Source organism: Poecile atricapillus, chromosome 5 (genome assembly GCF_030490865.1).
Source record: "Poecile atricapillus isolate bPoeAtr1 chromosome 5, bPoeAtr1.hap1, whole genome shotgun sequence".
Lineage (NCBI taxonomy): Eukaryota > Metazoa > Chordata > Aves > Passeriformes > Paridae > Poecile > Poecile atricapillus.
This window is the reverse complement of record NC_081253.1, coordinates 31,577,173-31,603,260: the sequence shown is the minus strand read 5'-3', so window position 1 is coordinate 31,603,260 and position 26,088 is coordinate 31,577,173. Positions and strand designations below refer to the sequence as shown.

The following is a 26,088-nucleotide window of genomic DNA, read 5'->3' as shown; positions in this document are numbered from 1 at the left end:
ATTGGACAGGCAGGAAAACAAACAGCAAAACTACTCGAGAACCAAACTGGAAAACTGCTGGAAACAATGATTTTTATCATCAAATACAGGCATGAAAAGACCCTGGGAAATACAAAGAAATCCATGACATTTTCCACATGCTTACAAAGCTTAGCCCACAGAAACAGGAAGGGATTCAAAGTGGGAGAAACCCTTTGTCAACTTCAACTGTTAAATTGAGATAAAGGAGTAAATTATATTTCTGCTTGTCTGTCAGAAAAGCTCATCTCTACAAGGAAAAAAGTGTGATCTAACTTCAATTCCTACTCCCTAATCTACAGAATCCCTCAGGTACACAGTTCAGGAAAGAAAATAACTAACTTGTCAGTTTTCTATGTGATAAAAGGAAAATGCAAATAATGGCTCTTGAGTTTCTGAAATCCTGGAGCATTAATGACTTGAGTGAGGCAAACGTGAGACATCAAGCCCCCAGACTCTCATTTCAGTGAGAAATACGTTGATGTAGAAGTCAATGCACTCATACCTGATGGGTTGAAATCCTGAAAGTAGTCAGGACAACGCTGCACCGACACGGTTCCGGCAGCAACATCACTCCAGCACAACCAGCCATCCCAGGTCCTGTTGCAGTAAGGACCTGCAAACAGATAGAGACCTGAGAATAAAACAACTCTTGCTTCAGAATAGTCTTTCTAAGGTAAATCATAGGACTGGGTTAGGTAGGTCTGCAGCAATGGGGAAAAAAAAAGATTTAGCAGTGGTTGACTGAAACTTCACTTAACAGAGATAGTTCCTTACACATATATTTCTTTGAACACATTTTAAAATCTTTTCTCATTCACTTTGAAATGGCCAGCATCTACGATTTTCAAACCTCAGATCTAGAATATGGTGGGCAAAACCACCTACATCAATTCATATGCAATAATGTACCTTAGCAAAGAGGCTCTCACTTTCAAAGATGGTTTTCCTGAATTTATTTTTATTTTGCATGTATACCAAAACATAATGTACTTATGATTGCTCATTCACAGAAAATACAGTGGTATCCTGGAAGCCATGAGAAGCCTGGCTGGGAGGTAGCTACAGCTGGTCTGCCTCAGGCTGGGCTAAGCCTGCAGCGGTCACTGTGGACAAACACTTCCCTAAGTGCCCCAGGAACAGGGAATCCAGTGTCCCTCAAGAGCTTGTTCCAATGCCTCATTGCTCACACACATTTCAACATCTAAAATAAACCTCCCTTCAGAATGAGCTGGCATTTTATAAACAGCTTCTTTCCCAAAAGGCACACAGAATGACTGTGTGACTCTCTACAAATTTCAAGATGTTTTTATTATCTCGCTTCAGTTTTCTTTCAAAGTCTTAATAATGTCCCCATTTCAAAGGCTGCAGCTCTCCAACATCATGTAGTTCCTCCTCATCTGAAGATTTTCCAATTTCTGTAGATCCTCCTGAAGCCATGAGGCCCCCCTATGTTGTGAGCATAAGCTTACAATGCCTCATTTGTATCCATTGCTGACTTCCAGGCACTCAGCTCCTCCAAGGAATCATTTCAGAAGAGAAAAATCTCTTTGTAAAAGAACACAATCACCTTTCCTTGCCTCAATAACCACTCAGTATTCCCAGAAGCTACTGAGTGAATACAGCAACAGGTGGAGTTGCTGAAGTCAGCTCTGAGTGACTTAACAGAAAAAGTAATAATGATACCAGCACAACCCTCAGAGCAAGGAAAACTGTGTGGATTAAGATACTTAAAATTTTTAAAGGTAGATGTGAGCAGGCAGACAGAGGTATAATAAGAGCATGAAATGAAATTAAATAAGGTTGTAAGATTATTTAGTCATTATTTTAAAATACAGATATCTATTTAAATTAACATTTTCTTATTTCATCAGAAGGAAAAGCTTTGTGTAATATCAGAGGTGGTGCTATAGGCATGTACTATAACATATTTCTTTATGCATCCCCAAGTGATGTTTATAAAAAATTGGGAAAATAATTGCTAGCAATATAAGAAATTAACATAACTAAAGGACGCTGTATTACTGCAATAATATCTGTTGATGACTTGCATTAGTAAAACCTCGTGAGAAAACAATCTCTACCTTCTTTCTTGTGAATAGGGTCTTGCATAATCTTCTGGTAGCATTCATACTGTGCTGTCATGATTTTATTCCGTGTAACACTCAGCTGGGCAAAGTCCATTGAGGTGTTCTGATGTCCCTCAGCTGGAGTTGCACTGGCAAAGAACTAAGAGGAAAAACATTTCTCTTAGAAAATCATGTACAAGCTCCAACAAACTTTTTCAACATCAATCTTTTCAAATATCATACTTTAAATATTATTTTCCTGAAAGAGAGTGATCTTCTAATCTTATTACTGACAACATGATTTTGTGTTTTTCTGGTTAATTTAGCAATTCTTACTACTGAATCTTGATAAATGTCTCCTGAATGAGCATGGGGAAGGAACAATTGGCAAGATTTGCAAATAAGAATAGAAACATGCATATAAACACTCACACAGTCAGAGGTTTATTTTTCCAAACCTCAGTGAAATATATCAAAGTTTAGACTAAAGACATTTCAGTCAGGCCCAAAATGATCCTTTATGAAAAAAGACCTTTTCGTGCACTGAAACATTTAGCTTGTCCAGAGCTATTTGGTTTCTCTGAAGTTTGGTGAACCATAAAGTCAACCCTCAGAATAGAGAATGTTATTCAAAAGAAAAGACATCCACTTTGACAGTTAATAAAATTAAAAATTGAAAAATCTTAGGGAGGTTGATCTTGACTAAAACCTGAACCTTTTAAGAGCATTTTTAATAGTAATTAAATATTTTATGGGAAGCTACTAAGCTTCACAGAAAAACCAAAGCTGCACATTGAACTATGGTACCACTGTTGCACAAGGGATGAAATTAAAATTTCTGAGGATGTCTCTGAATCTGTTGTCTCCTCTTCCTGGGGTCTGCAGGGTACTAACTGTGTCACTTGTCCACTGCTATTGCTCTGAACCAGCAGAGAATATGCTGGATTCAGCAGAGATAAATACTATTTGTGTAGCTTTGACAAAAGAATTTAATGGACAACAAAAAGTAGATTAAGATAAGATAAATGTAGTCTTTGTTGTGCAGAAGCTACATTTGAACACAAGATTAGCTCTTTCTGCGCTACCATATTAATAATTTCTATGGTACTCTGTACAGGGCTGTTAAAACTGGAATTGATTTTAAAAATTCATAAGACTCACCATAGTAACCAATAAGAAGAGCAGCAAAAATGTGATCCAGATTTTTGTCATTTTCTATCTGATGCAAACAATCTTATGTTGTAGAATGAACTCAAACTGCAAGAGAAAAAAAAAAAGCAAGCAATTAATGAAAGCCAAAACTGTTAAATATTTTCAAATTTTATTTCTGAACAAAAACAAATGGATGGAGGTCCTCAACGTTTCTATTCACGCACAGTGATGCCATGTGAAATAACCAGGGATGCACAATATGGTGTCAAAACAAGGCACTCAGTTCCTCAGCACTGAACTCCAGCAGCGAGGTTTTCCTGCACTGCTGCCTCCACTGCCTCAAGCAGCACTTTCAGAGGGCTTGTCCCCGGCAGGTGCCCAGAACCAACCCCACAGCAAATAGCCCCGAGACACAAATTGTACTTGGGGCCATCTCTGCCTTTGGGAGACACCAGCAAACTACAGGTCAGCTGCCTCAAATACACTCTGACTTTCAAACACACTTATTTCAAACACATTTATTTCCCCTTTTCTTCATACCTCCTGATATTTAATTTTGCCATTTCTGGAATAACTGATCTAGAGAGAAGCCATTTCATCCTTGACTTCCAGCTGTGCAAAGATATTAGTAGCAATGCAAGAATTCATTGTACTGCAGTACCTGTAGTTCCTTTAGTTATCATTTGAAGAAAACACAAATACCTAAGCCAGCTATGACCACCTTACACTGCAGACTCTTCTTGGAATTAATTCTTGAAGTGAAAAATTCGCCCAAAGCATAAAATATATGGTTATTTATGAAGCATGTAGATCATCTATCTAGTGTAACCCTGCTGTGACAACTGCCTCAAAAGGAAGGGAAATGTCAGAGTTTTGTCTTTTAATATTTCAGTGTCCTGAAGTATCCTGAGATCACAAAGCTGAGCCTGGAACTGAGATAAGAGCTTTTCTTCTGATTGCATTGTGGAAAAAGACCTCTTCATACTCAGTTTAGTTACTACAACTAAACCACATTTCCAAAATCCAAGTATCTCACTGCAGCAGCATTAATGAAGCTATTCTCAGCTAAAATAAGAGCAGTAACATGTGCATGAGTTTAGCTCCTGGTACAGATGAATTCACTCCAACTCTCACACTCTGATTTAAGACACAATCCTTGCACAGCCAGAGTCCCTCACAGAGCGCATCCAGCTCAGAGACCCCACTGCCAGAGAATCCAGAGGGCTGTGGGTGCTGTACCCACACACAAACCTGCATCCTGACCACATTCCCCCTCACATCACACTTGCTGTCATCCTTGCAAGCTTTTCTTACCCAGCAGTGATGTGCTGTGGGAGAATGGGGGATGACAAACAACTGGCTGTACGCTGGCCAGCAGAGATAACAGCACAAAAAGCCCTTTTTTAAAAAACCACCCCTGGCTCAGGTGAATACCAAGCATTCAACATTGCTACTCTTCTGCTTTTATGATGGGACTGGGTCCTCCTACTATAACTACAGTACAATAAACAGCATCTTAACTATTAACTACATATTAACTACTAAATATGAAATAGCTGCTGTTTATTGCATAGCCTGATGCAAAGCCAGGAAATGTGCTGTAAAATCATCTGGGCCTGTTTAACCCAGACTAAAGTTGTATCCATAATCTTCCTTCTATTTTTACCAGTGGCATTCAATCCTGGAACACTGATTGCTGCAAATTGCACAGGTGAGGCTCTGAAGTTCAAATCATAAAGTGATTAGATAACTTTAAAAACCCTCATCTGTTAACTAAAGAAAAGTCTAAATATGTTTGTGCAGTGACTAAGGCTTGACAAAAAACAGATACATATCTAAATTAACAAAAGGGCAATATGAGCTCAATTCTGCATGACAACTGGGGGCAACTGTGATTAATTCAAACCTATCACATGTTTCATTCATTTACAGATGTGTCTGTTTTCCTAGGGGGAAAAAACCCTGACCTTCTAAGGAAATTGGAATTAATAACTTACTGTAATGTAAGTCAACAATATTTTCTCTCCCAAGTATGACAAAGCACATCTGTGCAGGGTTAAAATCCACAAATGATGTGCATAGGACAAGCCAAGAGATGAAGCAAGTAAAAAATAGCAACCATAATTTAGTGTATGTATGTTTATCTATACATATATACAAAAGTTCAAAATAATTTTCTCTGCAATAGTTCCAAAAATCCTTATGCTAAAACAAATGTTGGATGCAAGATTTAAAATGCTTGTTTTTATACTGCTCTCACTTCACCTTGCTTATTTTAAATTAATCTAAAAGATACAACATCATATAAACAAAGGCAGAAATTATCTGCTTTGATGCAGAGTCCAAGTTTACTTCTGTTTCACAATATCAAAAGTCATCTCTAAGCTCAGTTCCTTTAATGGTCCAAGTCTTTTCATACCAAGTAGTTCTGTAGACATTTCCTATCAACTGCTCCAGTGTCTGATGCTAAATTATTAAGCCTTCCCAGGAGATAAAATGTTAAGTCAAGCCTATAATGCACTCTATGCTTTCCACTCATTTCTCTCAGCTACTAACATATAGACAGAAGAAAACCCCAACCACCACCTTTTTCTAAACATCACTAAACTTATGGATTTAATTACAAAACACAGGATGAAGGTCATTCATCATGCCTTTTTGGACTGCAGGAAAGCATTTCTTGCATCACTACATGAATTCATTCACTCAACATTTATTCCAGTTAGCCTGGACAAGACACTTCCAAGGAAAATTAAGAACTTTCTTAGGGATAGACCACAATATATTCCATTGACTGAGGCAGCAAGCCAGTACTGCTAAGAAGCTCAAGCTGCTTTTATTAATCATCTGCTCCAATGAGAAACAAACCAAACCTAATTCTCTGAAAGTTCTTTCCCTCTTAAAGCTGGGAGGTATTAGGCACACAAGAAATTAATAGTGAAAAGAGACAATTCTTAGTTTTCCTTAATAATGATGCTTCCCAAGTTGTTCTGCTCTTTTAAGTCTGACAAGTCTACTGTGGGGCAGAGAAGAGAAATGTATTTGATTGAGATTAATCTGAGTGTCTTGAATGGATCCCTTGACTCTACTCTGACAGTGTACAAAATTCACTCTGTGAATCTGCACAAAAGCCAGTAGGGCTGGCATTTACACAGCAGGTATTGACTGAAACAGAGTTGGTGTAGACAGCACTACAGCTACTGGCAGTCCTCTGGCTGAAGCATATTCCCACTAAAAGGGAACATCAGTGAGAAAAGAATGGGGAATTGTAATAGTAAATCAGATCTTCCAGATCTTTGAAATACCATTTTTATTTCTGGTGAGAGTTTGTGCATTTAGTGAAGACTGGGATAACTTAAACAAAACAACAACAAAAAAGGAGCTGCCATTAACAATACACCCAAGACCCACATTGTGTTTGTCACTGATAGCAATGACACCTACTGAAGAATGAGGAATTAAAAGGGAACTGCAAGCTGGACTTAGCTAAAATAGTTACTGGTATAGCTTTAGCAGATGTTCCCATTTCTCTTCCTCCCGCTTTCTCTACAGAGCCATCCTGCCTCATCAGCTGTTTCTACTTTTAACTTTTCCCCATCCTCCCAGGAGTAAGTGGCACCCTTGCTGAGCTCCAGACACTTCCCGTTTCAACCATACAGTAAAAGGGTTAAAAAAAGCAGCCATTAAAAAAGAAAAATAAATAATTTTTTTGAACTTAAAAACCATATTTAGTACAGAACAAAGAACATAGGCAGCTTCCACCTCAAGCAGTTCTCAAATCTGACTTCAAGTGAGAATGCAACCCTGTGGAAGTGGGACAGGAGGGAGAGCCTACTTATGGCACTGCAGGCCCATCCATAAATGCCCAAACATTTTTAACTGATTGGTAATCTTTGATTTGCCCAGAAGTCAAGAAAACAACCATTCCCAATGACAACAAAGAGGAAGCCACAAAACTTGTGCTGTGTAAATTATGTAACTTGCAGTGTGCTGTAACCTTGGAACACTGAATGTAAACATGTTTACTTACGGATATATAACCTTCATCTGAAAATGGGGTCAGAATGGGTATTTTCTTGACACTTTGTTACTCTGGTTCTTTTTGGAGGGAGGTATACAACTTGAATTATTTAAAACCTCAGGCAATGCTTGGTTGTTTCAGCCCAAGGTAAAGGCAAAACCAACAAGTTGCAAAATGCGCAATACTTTTCAAAGTGTCCCTAACTTGAATTGCTGTTCAAATTGCACTGTAAAGAAAAAACTCCCCCAAACCAACAAAACCCAATAGCCAGTAGCCTCAAATGGAGTTACAGACAGAGCCTCCACTTGCATCTTCACTCACATAAACTTTCTGGGAAATACTTCTCTGAGTAAAAGGGCTTCGTAAGTGGGAAGCACCAGCCAAACAATAATACACACCAGATTCACTGAGTCCTGGACATGGACTGCAAAATGTCCACAGTTATATTAGAGAACAACGCAAGGCTGTTTGGAAATCTTCCTATTTGGGTAATCTGCCTTTTTTTCTGAGGGAATCACTTCTGCCAGGATTTAAACAAACTGCTCAATGGTATCCCATAACTGCTCACAGCTGTATGTGTGGGAATTACTCCATCCTCTTAATAATTATGGAGCTTCAAAGTAAAGGTAAATAAAATAATGCCACACAAACATTCTCTCTCTACATTTCTTTCCAGGAGTTTCTCCTAGGTAGAAGTTGTGGCACAATGAAATTTCCTGTCTTCTTGAGGATTAAAATAAAGAAACACAGTGGCATATCTCAATTTGTCCCTGAGTTATTCTACAGCAGGTAGACAGGTTCCTTGTGCATGTGGTAGTTCAGCTCAGTAGGAGAAAGTCCTCACTGTTTAATTCCTGGGCAATGTGCTGTGCTGGTCCCATGGTACAGGTTTGTACAAGTAGGAAATTAGGACTGGCTCACTAAGATGTTTCACATCTTGTATTCTCTTTATTAGCACACTTTTTGCTTTTGTTTTTGCATCGCTCTGGCTGCATGTCAGAGGCCTTGCAGAGATTGCAGAACCATCTGCATATGAGATTACACAGATTAAATTACTCCTGGGTGATTCTTCCCATGAATAGCTTTTGGCAACTATTCAGATAAGTTTTGTCACCTGCACCCAACAGAAATTACTAGCAGTAATTGGCAACACTTGCAGCCAGTTCCAATAACAGCTAAAGTTTTAAGAACCTATGATAGAGTGATAGTGGTGCTAGTTTTCCTCTATTTTCTAACATTTCTTTTGATCAGTTCACAGATGTGGATGACACATTGCAAGTTTTTCTGAGCAGATCCAGTTAAAATCCAAACCAACCAAAAATGCAGAGCAAAAATGCCACCACAACAAAGATTTTGGAGGAGGGAATGTCTACAAGGTTCTTCCCCTGGCATATTCTGCAATTCTTCCCCTTGGTCAATATTACTCCTCTCCACACAGCAGACTACAGAGCAGATTTTTTTGTGGTTTTGTCCATCACACCAACTTCGGCTCTTAAAAGATTTCCACTGATAAAAGCAGTAAAAGCATTTCCTTCTTGATTTTACATTGAAAAGTCTTTTTTGGCCCTTGTGCTTTCCCTATAAATTATGAAGGCTCTGCCCCTCCTTGTCCAATATGATGAACTTCCTACTGACTTCAGGACATACAAAGCCAGCAGTACAGATCAGGCAATGCCATGTGGAAGAAAGACAAGGACTCAGTGAGGGTTAAAGTTACAAGTCAGCAGGATATCTAACCCTGCCAAAGAAATGCAGCATAGGAATTTTAAAAATATTGAAGCAAAGTAGAATTATTTGTCTCTTCTGAGGAACTGGCTGTTAAAGGAAGGCAACAGAGATTCTGGCAAAACAAATCTTTACCAAGAGACTGCTGGGGCTTTACTCTCAAGAGATGCAACTGTGATTTCCAACAGTTTATAGTTCTTAATGCCTGCAGAGTTTCCAGTGAGCGCTATTTGACTACTACTGTGTAAGCACATTGTTATGCTTATTTTACAAGCTTAACCCTTTTCACCCCATAGCCCTAACCCAGCTGGATCTTGATGCCTAAAATCCATCAGCACAGCTACATATGCTTCCAGGCATAACTCACCACGTTCAGTTCAAAGTTCTGCAAGCCATGGCACTGAAATTCCAGAGCAATCACTCCAGCACAAAGAATCTTTGAAGGGAGGCTGCTCTGCTGAATGAAGTTATCTGCAAAAATCCACTATCAAACATCCTAGAAACAACTATTAACAGAAAGGAAGATGATAGCAGCCTAGTGAATGATGCAAGTCTAATAGCTGATGGATTGAGATGATTTAGTTTTGGTACTTCCCTTCTAAAATTCTTTTTTAAACTGTATTATATTCTTGTTATAGAAATTTTAAAAATGGGCTGAAATATATCCAAGTAAACTTCCCTGAAATTTTACTTCTTCCTTAACAATTGCTGTGATGTGGCAAGGATGGTCCAATTAAGATGCTATTTTAAATAAAAGGGAATAGCTCATGACATTCATTCTTTTCCATGGCTTTCATTCTATTAACAAGTTGAAGAGCTCCAACGTTGTTACTAGGTATGTAACTACAGTTACCTAGATACATTTATATATGGATAAGTCTCTTAGCCATAGGATTTAATTTTAGGTAGCCCTGCCAGGAACAGAGAGATGCACTCAATGAGCCCCATGGTCCCTCTCAACTTCAGAAATCCTTTGACATATGTGAAAAATACAGTATAGTCCTCCAAAGAAAATTTCTCTGAGCAAAATTATTTCTGTTTTGAAACAAAGCAAAGAAAATATGAATTTATGAATTCACCAAACAGACCTTAGAACTTGTGTAATGTCCCTTGTTGAGATGCTGAAGTGGGATTTTTTCCCAGCCACTGCTGTTTAAAAGCTGCAGACTGTACTGTTGCTCTATCTGCCCCTTTCAATCAGTGTTTTTTATTTGAATGTCTCCATTTGATGCTGTTTACCAAGTAACGACCCAGAAGAGATCCAAAGGTTTTTTTGTGAAAATGTTTACGACATAAAGCAATCTTCTCAATTGGCTGAGTTTTAAAAGTTTTTTGTTATTTCTTCATTGACACATGCTAATTTTACAAGAACAAGTATTTCCACAGTTCAAAGACTTTTCTCAAGGTCAGAACAAGGCAATGGGAAAATGGGTTAAGCAAAATGTACCAGGACTTTTGTTTTTTGCAGAGTTAACCACTCAGGCTTTTTCTCATTGGCCCCTGCCCAGTTTGGCAGCTGAGCATATCCTACGAAACTTACGGGTTTTACACTAGTTTCTTTTAGATTCACATTTAGAAGTGTGAATATTTATGCACAAATATATTCTGATTCAGTGAAAAAGTTTCAAAAATACGATTTTTTAATGAAATTGTTAATTTTCAGGTGGACTGTGGCACAGCAGCAGCTCAGAGCAGGATGGGGAGGGAGCAGGTGGCCAGGAAAGGGAACTATTGCCAGGACAAACAAAGTGCTGGTGCAGCCACTGCATCAGAACAGTTGTCCCAACTTTGGGGTCACCTTTGGTCAATGACTTGACCAGAACTGATGAACAAAGTATAGGGATAAACTCTTCATGGAAATGTCAGAAGCATTATAGTATTCTGATTTTGTGTGGCATCTCTTTCTTTTACTTAAAAAGCACCCCAAACAACAACAACCAAACAAAACCCCAAAAGGCAGTACAGAGAACTAAAATATCCCCAAGGCAGCCTTCCCTGGCAATAATTTTAGTCTGGCTAAGGATGAAATTTCAGATGGAAAGCTCATGCCAAATATTAACATTTTCTCTCATGAGACATTTCTGATGCATTTACTAATCCAAAAATCTTCAGGTAAATTTAAGGCAGCTTTAGAAAAATTCAGCTTGGAATACTTATTTAAAACAAAATAAACCAGCTACTTCAAAGCCTTTACCAGGTCAACCTAAGCCACCACAGTTCAGAACATTTCCTCTTAAATTTAAAATCTCACGTGCCAGAAGTCAAAAGTGCAAGCTCTGGAATATTTCACCCTTTGAATATTAGACAATACACGTTATACTGTGCTAAATTATCAAAACTACTAATCCATCCTGTAGAAAAGCCAACAAGAAGCAGCCAAAACCAACCTTTTGAATTCTAGTGGTCTGCAGCTTGTCTCCCTTGCTTTAATTAGCTACAGATATTCCCCATCTTTCCTATATTTTCACATCTGCTGCACTAGTAAAATGGCACTTTAACAGCAAATGGTTTAAGCTGGGCTCACACAGGGCATGCTGGCTCTAAAGGAGTCTGTGAGACTCAAGGAAGTTAAGCCAGAGGTAGTTAATCTCAACAGTGTGGATGGAAGGAAATTACCTTCTATGCCTTTTTCAAGTCTATACCTGCATATTGGTATATGCACCACACAGACACAGGGCCTGTGCTCAGAACGGGGGAGGAGGGCAAAGGTTTGGGAATGACCTCTAATGGAAGAAAACCATGGATGCAGATACCCAAAGGGCACACTAAGAAAACAACATCAAAGCTTTTCTCTTTACATTTATAACCAGAGCCTTCCTTTTTATCACATATACAGGAAGATATCTCTCTCCTCACAGACTAGCTGCAGAAATCATCTTAAGGCAGCCATAAAGTTGGCAGTGATAGAACGTTTTCCCATCTTCTGCCCATATTTCCTTCAGAAGATATATACCAAGATACTGCTAAAGCCAATGGTATTTTGCATTAACATTCTTTTCTGTCGATGAGTTAACATTAGTTTTCCCAAACTGAGGAAAGTATTAATATAAAAATCATGGTTGCTTCTAAATCTAAGTGGAAATTACCTCCAGCTTCATCCACACCCTGCCACACTCACAGGAATATCGACATAAGCAAAACTCCAACACTGGCCGAAACATCCAGGAGAAAGAAACAGTTTGCTAGAGATGTTGTCAGTTTAAAAGACAATTACAGGATCAAAGCAATTAACTAACCAGTTAATTAACAAAATGAGACCCTTTGAACAGAGCAAGTAAATGGCTGCAGTAACCCCTCTCAGTATTTACCCAATGAATTCCTCATTCTGATCCAGACACAGAGGGCAAAAAATAACTGGCACCACTACAGACCAGAGAGTCTCAGCTTGTTTTGTTACATACAATCCCCCAAAGGGCACTTATGACTGTTTGGACAGGCAATGCCATTTTCAACCACCTAGAACATATTTGAGTACTGATCTTTATGAAGTATCATGGTTAATGCGTACTTTTAAAAGAGCAATTTCTTTTTTACCTGAGTTCAGTCTTTCAGTCTGAGTAAGAGTATCTAAATAGAAATCTTTAGCACCAATTGAAATAATACATTTCTCTATCTTTTCTGAAGTACCACTTAGGCAAAATTTCTTCCACCTGAAATTGTATATAATCCTTACCTGAACGTAAGCAGCTAAGCCTTTTCTAATTTTCAAATTTGTCCAGCAATTGCACCTTGAAGTCTTAACTTATATTTTGAAATACCAGAGAGTAACAATGCTGAAAACCGGACAGGCACAAGTCTAGCTGGCCTTATACTTCAGTTGACACCCTGTTATATTTTCATGCTGTTAAAAGAGAAAAGATTCTGTGCCACTGAAAAAAACTCCGCTTGCAGAACTTCTGCTGCTGTGAAAGGCACGAGAAGTTTGAAATAGGCAGAGCAGTGGGTGGGGGAGCTGCCAATTTGGCTGGCACACAGTCTGAAAGCCACACGTGTATCTGAGGGTCAGCACGGCCCTCGATGCCATCCCCGCTGCCGCATCCCGGCATTTCTGCACGCCGGTGGTGTGTGTGTCACTCTCCTCACAGCACATTCCATCTGCTCCACGGAGCTGCAGAGTGAAACCCAGCATTGCACATTAGCACATAAAGCCCTCTGCTCGCTGTCAGGCAGAGAGTTTACAGACAGTGCCAGCTGCAATCTGTAGGAAGCAGTGTGAATGTTTCCATGAATTCAGTTGAAGATCATATGCTCAGGGTGTGGCCGTGGGAAAGACCAGTGTATCTTACACACGGTCCCTAAAGTCCAATTAGTGTTCCTTTAATTACAAACAGACTTTTCCATATCCTTTTGCAGTATTCCACCCTCTCTTACCTGAATGAAAACCAAAATAAAATACTATGAACATTAAAAATATTACATAAATTGGACACAAAAATCTCTGCCTTGATAAACTGGAGTCTCACTCGGACAAGATACTTCATGAAGATGAAATATTACATCTCAAATGTAATAAAACACTACAAGCACTATAGTTACAGCAGAGGAATGTGTATCAAGCACAGCTATTCTTGTAGTGAATTGCATACAAATTTTATTTGCACATAATTTATATATTTAAGCACATTTTCTCCCTCCAGATGTAATATTAACAATAATACAGAGGCAGGAAATGTAATGGAAAATCTCAGTTTAAAGCTTGTCAAAACTGCAAGCAAATGAAAATTTCCACTGCAAGCATGGAAAATATTATATGGCTTTAATATAGGTGCCCATATTTTCTGCATATTCACATCCTGCATTTATTTGCCTTGAAGAAAAATAAACCTCACAGAAGTCTCAGACTGATTTCACACTCCAGAGAAAAGTCCTTGGCAGAAACAAAATGCATGGATTTTGATGGGAAGCTTTTATAAGGATGTCTACCCAAATTAAGTTAAAAAATAATAATTTGAGTTTGTATTTGTATAGAGCAGATCCTGCCATTGTTCAGTCAGTGTCTCAGACACCAGTGCAGAATTCATAGGCGTTAGTTTGGCTTTGATACACAGCTTGGACATCAAACTTGCAGGCATTACTTTTCTCAGGCTGAGGTACCAAAACTCAGTAAGAAATGCACTTGGCATGCATTTTTAATTTTTTTTTCCTATACTCTTTAACTTAGCAAGACACCTCAAAAGACTCATCCATTTCATGCACCTTCAGAGATTCTGGACTTGCACCTCTCAATTGTGACCCTCACAAAATGGTATTTGTATATCCTGTTCCACAGAGCATGTGAAAATTCAAATTCATCTTGCTGAGAAATTCTGTTCACAGCTGCTTGCTTGGCAGTGATTTGGTTGAGGAGGGAAGGGAGGGAGGAGGGAGAGACAATTTTCCAAGCAATGGGGAAAAACAGTACAGAACTTTCATCATCAATGGCCTTGACATTGCTGAAGCCAACGGAAACAACATCACCCAAGTGACTCCATGCAAGGGAACCATTCAGACACAAGTAAAAAAATCTGCATTAATTTCTATCGTGGTAGCTTATGCCAAGCTTCCTTTGGTGAAATCCAGATTTCTCCTGCATTGGCTTCCTCCTGCTGTTGATAGAGCAGGATATTTGCTGAAAGAAGCAGGTAATGAATGAGATATTCTGAATTAATCAGCACATATGCTGGAGAACTGTGTTCTCTTCAGAAGCTCTAAGAACAACTGGCTGTGTTTTTCCAAAGGAGCTATATTAAGATAGCAGACACAGGACTTCTGTACTAAATTCTAACTGGATGCGAGTTTTGCTGGCAGGTGAATTCCCTAACAGGTACGTGACTTACTGATGCTGTCAGTGATTTTATGGAAGCAAAAATGCCTGGCAATTGATACAGGCCTACACCACACAAAGAACGGGTAACATCTCATGAGGTAACTCCTCACTGCCATAAGTCCTCCAGGATTCCAAAAGAAATACAAATTTGCAGGAATGAAGCCTGGTTGGTTTCCTCCCCAAGCAGCTCCCTTTCTCAGGAGGTTATTAGAAAACAAGTACTGCAAAAGACTATTTTAATACCACTCAATGATGAATGCAGCATACAGAAATCACAAAATCATTTTTACTGTCGGTGTTCCATTGTGATAGCTCAAGCCTTTACTGACTATGCAGTGCTAAACATCATTCCTGTACATCATTCCAAAACTAGTGGCATTTTGCAGATGGCATTAGTTATTCCAGATATCACATAAATGTTTTATAGACCAGGAAGCAAAGTACTTCTAGCTTTGTCTAAGCCAAGCATGGAATGGATTAGACACAGACCCCAATCAAGAAGCCAACTTTAATGACATAAAGACAAATTTATGTGTATTTGGGTTTTCTATATTAAAAGCATCATTTCCTAAATATTAATTCAATAAGATGTTGAGATATCAGAAAGCATCATTTGCAACCACCAGAATGAGTAAATCCACTCTCATGCCATTGCCACAAGACAACTTCTATCTTTGAAGGCATTACTGATCCTCAGGCTGCTTCATTACACCACTTTACAAAGCTTTGGAGAACAGAAAGAGACTTTTGATGAGTGTTTTTAAGGAACATCAAGTGGCCATCACCCAGAGATCTGAACTCTGAACCCCACTTGGCTGGTGATCTCTGAGGGTCAAACATTACATGAAACATGACTCTAAAGCATCTGTTGGAAATCAGACTACCAAACCGATGGGGAATTCATTCTAATCCAAATGTGGGAGCCAAGTCAGCTACTGAAAATATATAATGCTACCAAATGTAGAATCAATACCCTGTGAAGAAAATGGTTTCAGTTCTAGCAAGAAAACCATAAAAAATAGCCCTTCAATGCCATTATTCTTGTAAGGTCACAGAGAAGCACCAAAAAAGAACATAAAGGGAAGACAAGATCAAGAGAATTAAAAAAACCTGATCCTAAATCAGTAGAGAGTCAGTTGATATATTCAGTAAGGGCTTTGTGAAAGAATTCTTAAGCCATGTGTGGCTCTTACAGACATCTATTGTGGGAGGTATTTTAACCAGCTTCATGTCTGACATACAGTCTATGGGATATAAATAAATTTCAGCTTCTAATACAGATATAATTTTCCTTCTCTGTAGGAGTGAATACCAGTGAGAAAGTGCCGTGTTCAGGATCAGTCCATTTAGATTTACAGTTTTTGAGAAGCCTACAAAAACTGACAGTTTTTGAAGGCCGTAAGTAATAAAACCCTTAACAAGCTGGAGAAAAAAAAAAAAGGAATTTGAATGATCTGCCCACCACCACTTTGCACATTGTATCCCAACTGAGGTTTAAATATCCATTCAGCAATTAGCAACGGATTTATCATTCATTTCTGTTGGGATTGTCATCAGAAGGACTGCAAATAGAGAGTAAAATTCCTTGGGTTAAGAGAAGACCCAGAGAAATGAAAAGTCAGGAAAATATAAACCAGTATTTCTGCTAATAAATTGTCATTTATTATCTATACTAGTTTTTCACCTGGAGTTGTACTTACCTGCCTCTGAGATGGTCTCAGGACAAAAATCCCTTCTAAGGCTGTGGTTTGGATATTAATGCCTCTCACTAGGGACACCTGAGTTTAAAGGAACATCTCCCACAAGGAATTCTCCAGAGTTAAGTGTTATTCAAGTGAGACAATCTATCTGAACAATCTCCTTGCTCCTAAGAAACATGAGGGAGACTCTTCCCATGCTGAGAAGAAACCATTACCTAAGGTGACCTCCTACCTCCAGCTCTATCCCCTTCTAATATCTGCTACCCATTCCAAGCACTCGCCCCACAGACTGAATTGCATTTAGCAGCATTGTGGATGCCACTTTCCACTTTTCTTAGCTCTGCCCCAATAACCAAACTGATACAGCTTCACATCATGTTCTACCTGCAATTCCCAGCTGGAAACTGGAGTTTTCCTACTTGGTGTAATGAAACTCAAGTGTCACATCCCACTAAGTAACAGCCCCCTGCAATAGACAGGCATTGATAAAGGTGACTGAAATGTCTGATTCTGGTAATCTGCCAAGCAGTTAGCTTTGGTTTTCCTGATTCCTTCCTTACTCCCATGAAGACCTAAGAGGAACTGGAAATCTCCTTTACACATAATCACAAAGCAATCTCAACTCTTAAGCAAGCCATCCTGACAGAGGACAAGAATGTCTAAGGAAGGACAAGAACCCTGAGAAAATTATTGTCACAGAATGTATTCCTAGACAAAAATGTGAAAAATACTACAATGTAAAATAGAATACAACTTAATAATTAATTTTTTAAAAAGTAATTTAATAATTACAACTTAGTAAAATAAGATGCGTAATATGTTAATGTTAGGTATCCGTTTAACAGCACAGCACAGTCAAAATCCAGAACCTGGTAATTATCAATACTGAGGATCAATTTAAAAATATGCAGATGTAGGAGTCAAAGCTTCGTTTAGATTTTGACACACTCAAATAAAAAGTGATTCTGAACAACTCTGTTTAGCTGGGGAAATTTATTCACAGTGGTCAAAGTACACAAAGGAATTCTTAAATCTCTGCACTCCGAACAAAACAAAGGAACTGAATGGGTGTTAACTTCAGAAGCTAACTTGAGCTTTTTAAGTACCAGCACCATCAACTATTTTGCTCTCCAAAAAATACCCCAGGGACACCCACAACACATGCTGGTGCAGTGGAAATGGACCTGCCCAGCTAATCAGGATCATTCTTTTTATTTTTAATTGACCTTTTACAGTTGCAAAAGGTGAACAACACACACAGCTATTGCAGGAAGCACAAACCCATTAGAAATACACTTCTGTCTCTCATTTTGCTTTCTCCAAACTGGTAGAGGGGTAATCAGTGTCTAGTACAGTCTCCATTTGCACTCAACTCTAACTGCACACATCTTGCCAGTGCTGTTCTCACCTGTGTGGGTCAGGAGATAGATCAAGACCAAAGGCTGAACTCCCTGCCTCTCACAGAGCTCCCAGTGCTCTCTGAGATGCCCAGAGGGTGTAAGAGACACCTACCAAGCCTGGCCCCGATGGATCTGCTGTATCCTGATGGACTGGGCCAGGCCTAATGGGCTTCCCAGGAAGCAGCAGGTGCCTGAGTGCTGGCTCATCCCATCCCACCCCAGATACTGAATACCTCCCCTTTAAGTGCCTTCCCTAGAAACAGCTGAGCTGAAGGAACAGGAATTATAATAATTAGAAAAAGAAGAACAAAAAGCGCCCCTCCAAAGCAAACCCACACACACAAAAAAAAAAAAAAAAGAAAAATCAGAATTAAAATTTTATGAACAATAAAAAAAAACCACATAGCATGTTTGCATTCTGTTCAGTTTCACTGAAGTCACTGAGTCATAACATGCTCAGAGCAGAATCAAGGAGAAACAAAGGTCCTGAGAAAAGGGGGTCACACACACTGGGCCATCTCCAAGCACTGCAGATAAAGGACACATTGCTAAGCACAATTTTTAGAGAAACCCCAACAAGAGCTAGGAGAACACAATGAAAATTAGCACAGAGCTAAAAGCTTGCCTCAGCAGGGCTATCAGCATCCAGAGCCTGGCAAACACAACTTGAGCAGTTTTCCAGTGACTGCAGTGTCCCAGTCACCAGGACAGATGAGCACTGTGGGCAGCCTCTGATTTGTCCTGTTTACACAGCCCTTTTTGCAGGAAACGGCTCCTCCCAGAGTTTAAGGGACCAAAAGAGTCAAGTGATCTTGAAGTACAGAGAGGAGGTGGAGGAAAGGGTGGTATTCTTTCCCATCAAAGATCATTTTTACTTAAATATCATTCTGTGTTGAGCTTAGACTCTTGTTTCTGAGGCTGTAATTGACACTGATGAACTTTGCCAGACAGCCCTAAAAATGGCAGCTCTGAAGGTACAATCTTACAAAAGCAGTACACAAGCACCTTCTCTGCTTCCCAAAGGAGCTCAAAAAAAATGAATGCATCTTCCTAGAGACAATGTTTGACAAAGAGATTCATATATTCAAGGAGAAATGCTATTCTGCACTGAAATAAGACCAGGCTCTGAATCTAGATAGTCCCTTGTACAATTAGTAAGTTCTTTCAAGTATTTTTGCCACATCTGTAAGAGCTGAAAAGCCGAAACAGAACATGCACTAAAAATGAATAAATAAATAAAGGGCATCCGCATTGCTCAGTGAGGTCTAAGTTTTGCTCAAGGTCTCTTCATGGACCTTTGGTGACTGTTCAGCTGGAAATTAAAGGCCCAAGAGATTTTTGTGAAAGCAGAAAGGGATATCCTGAGTCCCAGCCAGCAGCCTAACAATGCAGCTTCCAACAGCCAGGACTGTGTGATTGTGTTAGGAACATCACTCATTACTGCACACCCATGTTTGCTCATGGAGTCTACTTATAATTCCACTTTAGCTATTAAAAATGTTCTATTTATCAAAGATACTACACTACAAGCAATAGGTTCCTACTCTAAAAAAATCAAACTATGACTTTTAATTACTTTTTATTTCTCAATATATTCAGTTAGTGTGCTTTGAAAGGTACACTGTGTAATACCAATATATTTATTGGGAAAAACAATTTTCACAATTTAGGCTGTGGAAAGTCTATTTCTAACTTCACTTTCATTTGTATTTGACCTCTGACCAGTGCAACTTGAAATTTTCTTTATGATAATCAGTTCTAGGCTTCAAGGCAAAAAAAAAATAAAATAATAATAATAAAAAAAAATCTAAACCCAAACCAAAATTCAAACAAAACAAGACAAAACACCCACCCAGTTTATATTAAACTCTCATTAAAAACCTATACATCTCCCACTGTTTTCTACCATGAAATAGCTCAAATGAATTTCTCTCAGCAACATCCCCTCTCCTGCAGGACTGTGACATAGGTGGAGATGATCACTGTGGGACTGGATGAGTTTCTTGGCAAAAGTGGTTATGACGTACTTGCTGCTACATCCTAAGGCTTGTTAGCATTCCTTGTCCTAGCTGGATCTACACCCCAGAGGGACAACTGAGGAGTTATTGCTGAAAGCCAGTATCTGAGCTGTGGATTTCAGAATTAACTGCATTTATGAGCAAGGGATGAAATGCTTCAGTAACTTTTGTGTTATTGCAGATTACTTCCTATTTGTACTGAAGTTCATAAAAGTAAGAAAGCAGAACTATCTAAATTATAAAACTCTAAAATTTCTAAAGACAAATCTTTACACTCTTAAGATAAATTTATGTCCCATGCAACAGTTAAGCTACAAACTGTTTAAAACTGTGAAAATCTCTAAGTTCTGTCATTTTTTGGTACACCTGGAAGTTAATTTGAATTAGGGTCTTTTAATTTAAGTGCCAAGACAGACTTGTTGAGATGACTACCAATGTGAGTCTTCACACATTTCTCATTCTCCCTGTGGTACTTCTCACAGCTTGATGGCACATTGGGAACTGACTTCTCCAGGGCATTTCTGCAGGGTTACTGCCCTTAAGAGCCTCATGGCTTGTCATCCCTCCCTGCCCAGAACAAACCTGGGTGTGATCCTGGGTCTTCCCTGAGAGGCTTCTTCATTACAGAAACTGTGATCATATTTCATGTATTCTTTCCTTTTCCATACTTCATTTGCCCTTACCCTATCAAGAGGCAAAACACAGTCATTGAAATGTAACTAACTTATTGAGGGCATCAAAAATCATTAAAATGCGGAATGCTTGTCACTCATGTTATTAATCCAATTTCTTGCTGATGAAGGAAGAAGCAAGGTTTGAGTAGTTGGTGAATATTGATCCTACCCTCAATAATCCAGACGTTCAAATGGTCTTAGTGTACAGTTCCTCACCATTCCTGAAGAAGAGAAGTTGTACTCTTAGCAAATGCTTAGTAGGCAAATGAGAATTTTGTCACTTTAACCAAATTTTTTCACTTTGAAAAATATGATTTTGTTTGAGCCACAAGTTTAGTAAGGTAAAAAAGAAAGGGAGCTGTTGTTCATCAAGGCTTCAAACAAAACACAAGCATGCCTTCCTTTCTGTCCTAATTCTCAGAGGAGAAGGAAGTCAACGCAATTAACGGCCAATAAATATGAAAATACCGTATTACTTTATATAGTGCAGCATTATAGCTTATTTATATATATTATATATAATATATATAATAAATATATGTATAATAAATATATTATTTATTTATTATATAGCTTGTTCATAAACACTAAAGATTTTTCATCCAACTCCTTTCAGTCAAGTCTGGATAACATTATATTCTATCTTTGTTACCTAAATATGTAGCCAGATTCAAGACATGTGAGTCTCAGAGTGCTAATTAGCTCCCACGACCATTAAGGAGAATTTCTTTTTTCTGCAGATAAGTAATTGAAAAAACAAATTCAGTTTCTTAAGGTGACATATACTTTTTTTTCCCCCCATTTCAGGAAGCACCATGCACAGGGTATATACAGAAATCAAAAGGATACTAAAGCTCACTGGCCTATATCTCATTCAAGATGGGAAATCCTATGTCCTGAATATAAAGGTTCCAATCCAATTACACCTGTGAAATAACATTAAGTATTCTAAAATAAATGAAAAGCAGGAATTTCATTACAAAAATGTAATATCCTGATCCCTGAAATATTCTGATCCCTGAAAACAATGTGTCACTGCTAACAAATCAAAAACATCTGTTTCCACAATATTAATTGGTCTTAAGAGCAACTTGTTGTGGAGACAAACTTTCAAAAACCTAAGGGAAAAAAAATCATCAGGATGGGACAGAAGGTAACAGCGGGGAAAAGAGCTCAATCCCAGTATCTGGAAACAAACTCGCACATTTTCTTCAGTTAATTGGAAACCTGGCACATTTGTCAGTTTTACATCATTCTCAAGCCACAGCTGCAAGGTACAAAAGTGTACAGGACATAGTATGAACACAGTATGATCATATACAGACCCCTTGGAACCGTTTAAGCCTGAAAATTTCTGGTCCTTATGTTATAAAAGTTACCTAATAACCACTTAAAATTTGTAAAAGCTGAACTACTTACTCAGGTGCAATAGCCAGGAGCCAACTCATGATTAAGGAGCAAAGGAAAACAAAACCAAATTCATCAGAAAATACAATCATCTTTGACTTGAGACCAGCTTATTAGTAGCAAGTCTTCTCTGACCTGACTTATTTTGGAGACACATGGTTTCCATATGTTGTTTCTATTGCTGCAGATCAGCACATCAGGACATAAAAATTCTATACAAATTTATAGTAGGTGGGGTGAGAAGGTGCTGAGGCTGATGCCCAAAGACTGGGAATTGATGAGCAAATTTAGCTCCTCAAATAAGAAGCTGCAGAGTTGAAAAAGCCAAGCAGCCTTCTGTATATTTAATGTTCTTCCAAGCCCCTTCACATTATGATCAGAGTGCACAGAGGCACAATTTATCTAATAAGAGCAATTTGAAATTAAACTCACTAATGTTTGCTGAATTAAGGCTGATAAGAAGATGCTAGTACAGGTCTCAGAGCAAAAACACTTAACAGTCTACCAAGAGCTGGATTTTCCCCCTCAGAAGTGGATATATTTTCCTGTCTCTCACCCAGTGTAGGAATCTTATTAACATTCCTTCATGAGCCACTGAAACAGTACGTAGGTGCTAGAAAAGTGTATTTTTTTCCCTAGCAAAACACCTCTAAGTAAATAATGATAAATTCTGAAAAACATTCTGTTGACACAAGTTACGTTGACCAATGCTCTTTCCCCTCACATTCATCACATAGATAAAGGCTTTCCTCCTAAAAGGCTAATTTATTTAAACTTATCAGATTATCAAACTTTATTTAAGGAGAATATGGATGTTAATAAAGAAATAAAATTTAAACCACACATATCTTATTAGTTTACCTATTACAGAACCATCAACCAGGAGTCACCACTGGGAAACATGTATTTGTCCACACAGGTAACGCATGGTAAATGTGTTTTTCTTTGAGTGATTATGTTTACTGATTTATATCAGAGAAGGATGAGAAACATTTCCAGTGAGCTCAATCCTACTTCCCTGAGAAAGAAACAAAAACAAGGAGCAGCACCAGCTGCTTGGCAGGACTGTGCTGGAATGATAACATGGTCTTGGAGCGCTCTTGCTCAGGCGATGGAATTAATTACTGGTGAGTACGAGCACAGGCACAGCACTGACAGCTGCTTCACCTTGCCCAGCAAACAGCCTGTTCTGCTCATGCTGCTCACTGCCTCCATGCACAGCTTCTCCACACCCAGCTTTGCATGTACTGCACACCTTGAGCAATGCTGGAACTAAGGAGTGGACCATGTCAGACTATGAAATATGTATATCTAGAAAAGATTTGTGGACAAGGACAATTTGATATACCAATAGCATAAAACTCCGTACTAAATCTATCTGAAACTAAGCAATAAAATCCATTTTACTTAATAGTATCCACCCACTAATTTCATTAGTGATCAAATTCTAATTAGAAAATTAGTATGAACCAGTTCTATAGCTCATTGTGCAAAACTCTCATCATCCTCCAATGTAACAGACTCTTGTTCAAAAAAAGATGACATTTATTTCTATGAGAATGGAAAATTATCAATCTGAATTAAAAAAAATATTAACAAGGGAAGGGGACAAAGAAACATGCTAAAATTATATAAAAGTCTTTTTATACAAAGTGACAAAGGAAGAATAGCAACCAAAAAAAATTCAACCAGAAAACCAACAAAACCACACACTCAAAAAAGCCACACCACATCAAAGAAACTCAACCACAGGCTTCACTGTAACTGTGTGATTGTGTAGGTTTCTACACTTACTTGGATGATGTTCCAGATTTGTTGGAAATCTGGACAGGACTCTCATGAGAACAGGCTCTCTGATAATTTAGATACTCCCAGGTTGTAAGTCTGCCAGAAAAAAATGCAAGAGCAGTCTTTTTCCATGGTAGTTTTGTACTTGGATTCCAACTCCAGCAAAAGAGGAGGAACTGCAGAGATGTATAAAATTAAAGAGGGATTGGTCACAAAACCTTTCCTGTTCATGACCAGTGCACAACACAGTACAGTGTGAATTTTGGGGAAGATGCAAAAGAACTCTGATTTCATTTGACTCACTTCAGCCTTTTCTAGTTTTGAAAAAACTATTAATTGGTGCTATTTAAAACAAACACCCGATAGGAGTCACAGAGCTATTCAGCTTGTTACCAAATGATTTTCTAATGAAGATCAAGGATTTCTGTCTGTCTTGAGCACTGTGTTGTGAGCTGAACAGGAAGGATTCCTGCAGTTTACAGATATGGCTGGTAAATAAAACAGGATGTTACAAAGGTTATCTCCCTGATGCAAAACAAGGAAAATACTGAAGTCGTTGGAAGACTGTGAAAAGGGATCTTCCATCAACAACAACAATAATGCACTTGCTGCTTTTTGGAAGGGAAAAAAAAAAAGCCAATGCAACAATGGATTTTTTTGTTACTCCGTAGTTCTGGCAACAAAACCAGAGGCAGTTTCATTCCTGAAAACAAAGACATAACCACAACTTCCACACGTGTATCTTGCACTTCTTTGCAAGAGATGCAACTTAAAAACAGGTGCTCTGAAATCCATGGTCTTGTGCAGCCAGACAAAATAAGTTAAAAGGTCCTCTGGAGGAGGTTTCTGGCTCAACCACCTTTTGTGTTACTGACATAGGTTTGTTTCTATGCTTTGTTTTATTACAACATATACTCTCTGGTTTTATAGAGAGAGAATCATAAGTTCTTCTAGAGGGCTGCAGAAAAGTGCAAATCCTTTATCTAGACATTTGTGGATAGACACCTTGGAAAGTCTAAGACTCTTTGAGCATAGGAAAAGGAATGAAGACACATTTGGTTTTTACAGAGAGGTTCTGGTAGATGAAGAGTCAGTAGGATCCGAAGGACACAACGCAGAATGAAAAGAACTACTTCCATCTCTTGGGGTATTTACCTTTTCAGCTGGGAAAAAAGGTCCAGATACTGGCAAAGTGCCAGGAGCAGCACTGCTTTGTCTTTGAAAGCTCAGATTCTGCAAAGTGGGGCAGGAAGGGCAGCTGAATCTCGTCAAACAGAGAAGTTGCTCGATAACTTGGTGACCTTCCTGTTAAGCCCAAAGGGCCCCAAACACACAGAATCCATACGACCCATGACATCATCAAACACTGGAAGCTGTTAACCAAATGCCCAATGTCAGGAAACAACTATCTGTCTGGGACAAACTGCATTCTTCCCTCTCTACAGGACTATTTTTCTATCAAAGTATGCTTACAATCTTTCTCTCTCATCAAAAGAAACATTTTCAGCAGTCACTTGTGGGACACCCCTCTGGAAACCCAAAATAAACTGGTTTTAACCTGCTTTATGGTCCCCTTACTGGAATGATATTCGCCCAAAAACCTAGTGCCCTTTGAAATGGACACCCTCTAGGAAAACCCAGCTGATGTAAATAATCATCACCTTTAATACTTTTGTCATGTTCAATGCTCTGAAAATGTTTTTTAAGCAAATGTTTGCTTAAAAAAGTTACAAATGGATTCTGGAAATCCATATATATTTCTTGGACCTTTTTAAGTTCAATAAAACATGCTTGCATTCATCCACACAAGATCATGTGATCTTTTAGGAGGAACACTTTAATTATTGTTCAGCAGTTAACTGAGACAGAAGTACTGTTGATTGGCATTAATTAGTTGCTTTGTTTTTACATTAAGCAGTGCACACAGCCCCTCCTATATTAAGTAATACATTAATTTATTTTTTTTATCAGATACAAGTAACATTAGATGTGGTAAATAACTACTGAGCACCCTCTGTGTCTCACTTTTCAAAAGCAGGAGTGCTGTTGACCAGTATACAAGACATTTTCAGCATCACAGGCTTACTCTTCAATATTTCCTGCTCATCCCCAGCTTTACCCCCGCCTTGTTTTTAATTGCTTTTAAGTTGTATCTGGATTTATAAACCTTTGACCTTGCTTCGTGCTCTGAGCATCATCCATACAGTCTCACTAAGTATGTGGACTTTGTGTGTTCCTTGTAACTTCAAGGATTTTGTAGGATTGAAGACTCAAAAGCCAAAAGGAGTCAAGAGAGCTGAGGAAAAATAT

The 26,088-nt window shown here is 38.5% G+C and overlaps 1 protein-coding gene across 2 annotated transcripts in view; it reads right to left on the bottom strand.

The window, feature by feature from the left end:
- CALCRL (calcitonin receptor like receptor) overlaps positions 1-26,088 on the bottom strand; it is a 63,505-nt gene that overhangs the window by 27,211 nt on the left and 10,206 nt on the right. For both annotated transcript variants that reach the window (XM_058839845.1, XM_058839846.1), the window contains exons 2-4: positions 3,249-3,344; positions 2,103-2,247; positions 524-634 (exon numbers count right to left, since the gene is read on the bottom strand). In XM_058839845.1, coding sequence (XP_058695828.1) covers positions 524-634; positions 2,103-2,247; positions 3,249-3,299 — 307 coding nt within the window. In that variant the 5' untranslated portion in view covers positions 3,300-3,344. The remainder of the gene's footprint in view (positions 1-523; positions 635-2,102; positions 2,248-3,248; positions 3,345-26,088) is intronic.